At 41.6% G+C, this 8,223-nt stretch overlaps 1 protein-coding gene across 1 annotated transcript; it reads left to right on the forward strand.

Annotated features, from left to right (window-relative positions):
- The first annotated feature begins 4,246 nt into the window (after window positions 1–4,246).
- On the forward strand, window positions 4,247–6,211 carry LOC139636422 (cysteine-rich protein 1). The gene is made up of 4 exons (XM_071504506.1): window positions 4,247–4,452; window positions 5,504–5,598; window positions 5,710–5,764; window positions 5,861–6,211. Exons 1-4 carry the CDS (start codon window positions 4,410–4,412, stop codon window positions 5,869–5,871), a joined length of 204 nt encoding a protein of 67 aa, XP_071360607.1. The 5' UTR covers window positions 4,247–4,409; the 3' UTR covers window positions 5,872–6,211.
- The last annotated feature ends 2,012 nt before the right edge of the window (window positions 6,212–8,223 follow it).

Here is an 8,223-nt window from a genome sequence, read left to right on the forward strand (position 1 = left end):
CCACAACAACAAATGCACCATGCTAGAACATCAGTTCTTGGTGTTTATGGCATGGCATGTTTTATACTACTGGTGCACACACACACACACACACACACACACACACACACACACACACACACACACACACACACACAAAGTACATTCCTCCATTCTGCACATACCATAAAACAACAGAATATCCCATAATGAAATCTGACTGACCCAGCCACTCACAGCTGCTAATCACACTCAATAGTCACCATGCCATAATCATATCACCATATAGAGGTATGACGGGACTTAAAGGCTTTGCCAGATTAATAGTGAAAAACAAGGATTTATTTTCCTGACTTTTCCATCCACTGATACCCTAAGTCGAGGATTATAGCCTTTCGATGGTCTGACTCCAGAATGGCCGTCACAGAGGGGGATATTTGTGGAAAAACACACCCCAGAAATGGCTCAGATGAAAATATCGGAGGAAAATAAAAAAGCGTCTTCTCTTTACCTCAAACAGATATCACAAAGCACATTACCATGTGGTCCTTTGGTTATCTTCATCAGTTCAAATGTTTGAAATGCTGCTTGGTTTGGTTTGCCATATGTCTTGTACTGTGAGGCTGATTGTGTGTATGCAGCTGAGATGCAACCCCAAAGCCATGTCATATTCTGGGCTCGGAGGAGAAAGGAGGATGCCAAGAAGTGAAACGTGATGACGAGTGGGTGTGTGAGAGTGAGTGGGGGAAAAAGGCTTCTAAAGGCTCCTTTTGGCTCTTTGTGTGTGTGAGTGTGCGTTCATGTGTACGCACATGTGATCAAGAGTGCATGTATGTGTGGGAAGAAGGAATCCTTCCAGCCGTTTTCTTTCCTGAGCTTCTTCCTGTCACCCCCCCACACCCCCCACACACACATACACACACACACACACACACACACACATACACGGTTCTCAAAGCCGGCGTCGGAGGGTTTGGCCTCGGCAAGAGCCAACCCACCAGAGGACACGGAGGAGAGGAGCCAGTGTTTCTCTCTCTCCTCCGAACTCTGCCTGTTTCCACCACTCACTGAATGTTATTATAAATCCTGTTCACACACACACACACACACACACACACAAATATTCCCACATCTCTCCATCCAGTGTGTGTTGGTGTATGTCATATGACTTGGCAGAAGTGAACCATGCATATGTGCGTGCTTGTGCGGGAATGTGTGTGTTAAGAGTTTTGGCAGTTTTCTCAATGCAGCCTCACCAAAAGATCCAGTGGGAAATGTGGTTTTAACGCCCCCTCTCTTCTCTTCTTTCCTCTTGTTTCCTTTCTCTCTCCATTTCACAATTACATTACCTCTCTTTCTCCATGCTCCTCTCCCTTATTCTTTTTAATTTTATCTTTTTCCTTCAATACTGTTCCATTTCCCTCAAATTCAACCTGTGGAAATCCTCCCTTCCTCTCCTCCTAGCTATCCCTTCTCTGATAACGCAAATCTTTCACTTTCGCTTTTTTGTGTGTGTATATTCACTCTCTGCTCTCTATTAAAATCACAACATCATCATTTGCATCAAAAAACATTGTAAGCCTGGCATGCATATAGACCTCCAATTCAGGATGTAACTCTCCCAGCACTGTCCACACACAATGAATGCTGATGGAGAGACATGATAGGTTATCCTGTAGGGAAGGCTGGTCAGATGAAATAGCTACTTGGTATTCCACCCCTCTGCAAAGCATGACACACAGGAGAGGGATGCTGGCAAATATGCAAATGATGAAATACTTCATATATTTCATGGCCCTGTGAAGTTCATCAGCAACAGAACTGGTATGCAGATGTATTTGCGATGTGTGAGGTATGTGAAAATATCATTTAAATCCTGTCAGAAATATGCATCTGACAGCATATATAAATGTATACATGTGCATATACTGTATATTTATAAGCCCACATATGTTTTTCCTGTGGTGGTGAAAAGTGACTGCAGCATAAAATACTTTATTATTTTAATGTTCTTTACTTCCATCATAGCCTACTTTATACTTCTACTCCATTATATTTCACTTATTTACTCTCCTGTTTATCTGACAGCTATTTACTCGTTAATTCAGGGTTTTATATTCATGAGGGGTTTAGAAAATATGATGTATTGTTATGGAAGAAGTTGCCCAGACACACAATGATTGTTTTCTATTAGTTTTGACCCTTTGGCTCTTAAACATGAGAATTGCTCTCAAATAATATTGACTTTCTCTCTTCTTTAAAAAAAACATTTGGAATCTTTCAGGAACAAAGTTGTTTTTGTGCTGATTTGTGCTGCTTCAAAAGTCTCTGAATTTTACAGATAGGGTGGCACATTGGTGCAGTGGTTCACAGTGTCACTTCACAGCGAGAAGAATCTGGGTTTGAACCTGTCAGCCAGCTGTTTCCTCCGGGCTCCCACAATCACATGCAGGTTAGGTTATTTGTCTCTAAATAGCCCATAGATGTGAACATGAGTGTGAATGATTGTTTGTCTCTATATGTATGCGTATGTATAAATATATATATATGTATATATGTATATATGTATATAGCCCTGTATAACACTGGCGGCTTGTCCAGGATGTACCCTGCCCCCGCCAACTGTCAACTGGGATTGGCTCCAGCCCTCCACAGCCCTGAAGGTGCTGTGGCTAATGAAAAAAAAAAAAAGATAATTTAATATACAGTACCAGGTCTATTGATTTGAATTCTTTAAACTATAAAAAAGAAATTGCGTTTGTTTTTGTATGTCCTCTCCCATACTTCCACACATGTATGGAAGTACAGGTGGACAATACAAAGTGCATAATGTAGCTTATTTCAAAAGTCCTTAAATTTTCTCCAGAACGCAACAGACTGCTACATGTGGTTTCCAGCAAATTTACTGCAAATACGCCTTTGATTTCAGCATCACTCACCACATCACTTAGGTTTGTACACAATTACCCGACCAAAGATGATGAATGTAGACCTTTCCACAGTATCCAAAAACTGTTTGAGGCTTCATAAAACAAAAGGCTTCATACAACAATATTTTTGCACATATGCTGTCATACTTTTAAACAGACATGACGTGTTGAATCAGTGGAGCTGCTCTTTAAACTTCTGGAAACAACTAACCGGCTCTAACATGAAATGCTACACTTAGGCCCACGGAAATGCATCTCTAATAATAATCCAATACCATTTTTCACAATGAGCACTTTTGATACTCTAAGGTTATTTTTGGTCTTTTTGGGATCTTAATACTGTACTTCTTCCACCATCATACTTTCCTGAGCCCTGGTTCATGCAGTTGTACATGTGTTTCAGTCATTCATAAGGCAGAAACAAGTCCCATTGACAGTGGTAGAGATTGAACCACACAGACGTTTGCCTGTCTTCAGTGACTTCAGTGGCCTTGTTCTCCTCTCCCAAGTTCATCGGAGTTCATCTTCTTTGTCTGCGCTGAGCTGAGGCTGGCTACTGTCTCCATCCTTGTCTAGCTCATCTCTCCTCACCCCTGTCCCTCCCCAGGTTTGCTTCCATCATGTATCCCAAGGGGATAACTGCCTCCACACACACACACACACACACACACACCTCCCCTTAACCAACCCAGCCTCACCCTGCGTCTCCCTCTGCTCTTTGGCTGCAGCCTTTTTATGTGATGTCATTGAGGAGAAGTACGGCCTTTTTGGTGTGTGTGTGTGTGTGTAATTGGGTGTGTGTGATGTGTCTGCGTGAGTCAGTGAGCGTGGGGGCGTGCATGTGTGTGAGTATGTGACAGGGAAAGCGAGACAGAGAGATTGAGAGAGAAAGAGAAAGAGAGGAACGACAGAAAGAAGGAAAGAAAGGCACAAGTGTCAGGTTTCCCTTTTCAATTCAGAGGCTCGACTCCTTGTTTTTAATCTAGAAAAGAGGGTGAAAGGAGCAGGAAAGGAGAGAAGATAGCTGGGAATTTGAGCCGCTGACAGCTGGGTTTTGTCCCCTCTCTCCTCACTCCTCTCTCTTTATTTTTCTCCCCCTCTTTCTTCCTCTTTTTACAGTGTCAAGGCTGGGTCCCCAAAGCATTTGACGTAAGAAAATAGAAAACTGACTGTAAAATGATGCTTATTTATATGACTTTACATCTGTTATATAAAGAAGACTTGATTGGAGATGCTGTCTGTACTTTTTTTCCCACTGATGATAGTATTTACTGCTCAAATCACATTTTCTCTCTTCCTGTGACGTCTCACTCACCACATCCTGGTTTTGACTTCACAAGACATCGACATATCTGCAGTTTAACGGTTTTCCTGTCAATTTACAGCTCAGACACATACGCACACATATGCTCTCGTAGGATATATTTTCTCACTACACCAGCTTAAGTGCACACATATACACACACACACATACTGTATGATAAATAATTATATGCTATCATGGTAGGCTACTGTCCAATCTGTGGGAAGCCCGTCTACTTTGGTGAGTCTGACCTCTTTCACTGTAGATGTTTGTCTTCCTCTGTCTGCCTGGCATCCTCACTCTGCACAGCCACCAATTTCTCTCTTCTTTCTTTTTTGCCTTTTCTCACTTTTTCTTGTTTCATTTTAGTAAGAAAAGATGTTAATTGTGATAGTCATAACTTTAAAATTAAATGTCTATGGGATAAAGGAGAAGTAGGGAACAGGAGAAGATGTTATTAATAATGGTAATAGCAGGCATTTCTTACATTGGCCTTTCTAATCTACCAAGCACAAACTATGGTTGTATTGAGGTGTGCAAGTGTCAGTGCAGCGATATTGTGCACAAACACAACTAAACACAACTAAGCCATTGCAGCATTATGAGTTACACCTGTGCTTTCCTGCGATGACATGTTAAAATATCTTCTAAGTCAAGGCCAGTGCTATCCAGTTCGATATGGGCTATAATGCTTAAATGGAGGACAAAAAAACGTTGTGTCTGGCTTTCTGCTTCTCTTTCAAGCACACAAGTGCACATGCACATATCCATGATGACAACAGGATGTGGGTCTAGCCAAACATGCGTGCATGCTGTTCTCTGGGTTTCCTCCTTACCTTCAGTCCCTTCTAGTCAAGTCTTGTCCCACACTTAGAGCTCAGTATTTGATTCACAACAGCATGTGAACCAACTATTTCAAGTCTATTTTGCTGTTCTTTCACAGCTAGTTCTCCTTTCCTATTCATGCGCCAGCTAAGTTCAAATGCTCTGATGTGACCTGGCCTACTTACCTCTTTTCCTCCAAAACCACCCTCTCTGGCCTATTTGTGCTGAGGAGATGAACAACTTGTATGTTCTGAACCAGACATAAGAACCACACGGTCCCAAAATATCATTTCATTGAACTGATTGATTATCACACATTTCAAAGAATCCAGACAACATTTTATTAAAAAAATCAGAGTGTATGTGTGCAATTGCAAAATTCCTCAGACTTTTTGATTGAATTTCCATAAAAATGTATATATACCCTGTCTCTATGTAACACAGCCCTCGTCTTTCTTTGGTCCAGGTGAGAAGAAGAGGTCGTTAGGGAGGGACTACCACCCTCTGTGTCTGAAGTGTCAGAAGTGCAACAGACAGCTCACAGCTGGACAACATGCTGAGGTATATGAGGACAGTGAATGAAGAAATACATTGGAAAAATAGTGAATGAATAAAGAGGAAAAGAAAATATATGCACAATGCAGTAAGTATGTCCTGCTGATTGTATTTCAGTATGATGAGAAGCCGTACTGTTCACACTGCTACCTGAAGATGTTTGGTCCAAGAGGTACTGCCTTCCCACTATGAATACACACACACACATACACTGGCACACACATGCAATTTCTGAATCTCTTTTCTCCATGTGAATCTCTCTTGACAGGGAACAGGTGACTGGTGTCGCCATGGCACAGTGCATCCCCTCCACAGGAACCAGACTGAGCTGAAATGGACAAGTGCTGTCTCAAAAAGACACACAGGGCCTGTTCAGTGGCTAAAAAATTACAAACTTAATAAATGAATATGAATGACAGACAGAGTAATTTACTTTAGTACTTAAGTTAACTATTAGTAACACTTTCACAAAATTAAATATTTATAAATGTGTAATGACCACTTAATGCCTTGTGTATGTGATTGTTCACTTTTATAATATAACTTAATATTGCATGAAAAAAAATTGTAAGTCTGTATTAATGAACACATTTTTAAACATTCAAACATCAAACCCCGCTGCCTGTGTGACTCTTTGTGTTGGAGTTTGCAGACTTTGCAATCAGGAGCCGACAAGCTCACACTTGGATGTATTTGCTCGTACACTAGAAAATACTCTAATCACCGGCAACACACATGCACATGAAAAAATGAGTCGAGCTATAAGGTTCTCCCTCTCTCCCTCATCAAGCACGGGGAAGGAAGCAGGAATGGATGAGGGTGGTTGCTGTTGGCAGAGTAAACCAGATCTTATGCCAGCAGAATCTGCTGGAATGGGTGCCACAGTGAGGCAAAGACGGAACTCACACACACACACACGCACACCGACACACACATATGCATTCATGCAGTGAGGGTGTCTGCAGTGTGCCTTGACTGCTGCAGGGGCTTGTCATCCAGTGGTGGGTGAAGTACATAGGTTTGACACACACACACACATACGGAGCGAGAGAGCGAGAGAAAGAGAAAGAGAAAGAGAAAGATGTGCTGATGTGCTTCTCTGTAAAGTGTCATATGTCACATGAGTGACATTTCAGGTATTTGTCCTTGAAGAATGGAGGGATACAGTCATACAGGGTAGAGAAGGCTGAGGGACAAACAATGTGGAGAAAACTGATGGGACAAAGGGAGAGAGGGCTGATTGGATTATTTTAACATGTAGCAAAGGTCTAGCAGAGGGATGCCTGTGCGTCTCTAAAGCATGTCTTTGAACCTGTCCGTCTCCCTCTCAAGTCCCAAGATCCCTCCTTCATCCTCCCTCCTCCTCTATCCCTGCACTCTTCCCCTACCTCCCTCCTCTCTCCATGTCTCCTTCACCCCTAACCCCCTACCTTGATAGATCACATGACTGCTGTGATACCAGCTGGCTGACTGCTCATTTGCATGTGTTTCAGCTACTCCCTTATTAGAGAACTGGGTGGTGGTGGAGGGGCTGAGTTATAGGTGGAGAGAGGCTGAGGGTTACGGGAAAGCTGGTGCTGTGCAGACCACTGGGTGATTGAGGGGCACTGAGAGAATAGAAAGAAAACAGAGAGACACCACTTATTTATAGTGGAGATAGGAAGAAAAGGGGGGAAATAAAATAAAGGAATAGAAAATTACTGCATTAATCCTGGCAAAGTTAATGCAGAGGTTCTTCAACCTGCATTAATCCACCTAGAGCCCATACTGAAAAAATGGAGCTGAGTAAAATTTATTATTATCTTATCTGGTGGCTGCACTAGAAAAAGGCCCATTTGTGATCCGAACCTTAATGTCAGAGACAGCATTAGGGTTGTCAGGGAATAATTCCTGTGCTGGACTAATTTCACGAATGATGACAAATTTAAATTGGTCAATATTTTACATTTAAAAAAAATATTAAAAAAAACAATAAATAAAGTATGTTTCTAAAGAAAAGATATTTTACGTGGGATTCGACGTTTTCGCAGGAAATTTAATTTGTGTGTCACTGTCGACATCTACTGGCCTTCAAAATGACTGTTCCTTATCACTGGGGGTAAGCAAAACATGAATGAATGGCCAGTGAACGCATCAGTGTAGCCTACTTGTTTGGGGGACGTCTTAAACAATTTGATGTGTGACTATGAACTGAAGTACCAGTGCTGTTTTTGTAGCACAGTTTTAATGGTTACACTTTAACATACATTAAAAAGTCTACCCACTACGTCTTATCTTTTCAGTGTTAAGGTTAGTTTCAAAGCAGGACAGCAAGTGATGTCCTAATAATAATAATTAGCCTAAACTGGACAAATTGCTATAGGCGTACTTGTTTTTGTTGACGTTAACAGTAGCTTATATAGGGACAGAAAAGCCAATATCATGTTTGGTTTATAAGAGGACATGTGCCACAATATTTATGTTATAAAAATGTGATAGAAATTTGTTTTTGCCTGGCATATCTGTCACGAGGCAAATTTGAACGAGAAATTACTAACGTTATTAAATTTCGGGTGTCCGGACTTCCCAAGAAGCACCTGAAGGCATCTTTAACCAACCGCTGTCTTTTGCTGCGCATGCGTACTGGGCTAC

This window comes from Trachinotus anak, unplaced genomic scaffold (assembly GCF_046630095.1).
Source record: "Trachinotus anak isolate AG129_WGS33_773 ecotype Australia unplaced genomic scaffold, CSIRO_AGI_Tana_v1 ptg000019l, whole genome shotgun sequence".
Lineage (NCBI taxonomy): Eukaryota > Metazoa > Chordata > Actinopteri > Carangiformes > Carangidae > Trachinotus > Trachinotus anak.

What these genes read in the sequence shown, in the direction of transcription:
- LOC139636422 (XM_071504506.1), top strand. Translation starts at nt 4,410, where the DNA reads ATGGTAGGCTACTGTCCAATCTGTGGGAAGCCCGTCTACTTTG. An exon ending in TGGGAAGCCCGTCTACTTTG is followed by an intron (nt 4,453 to 5,503) that starts GTGAGTCTGACC and finishes TCTTTGGTCCAG; the next exon opens with GTGAGAAGAAGAGGTCGTTA. An exon ending in CAGCTGGACAACATGCTGAG is followed by an intron (nt 5,599 to 5,709) that starts GTATATGAGGAC and finishes ATTGTATTTCAG; the next exon opens with TATGATGAGAAGCCGTACTG.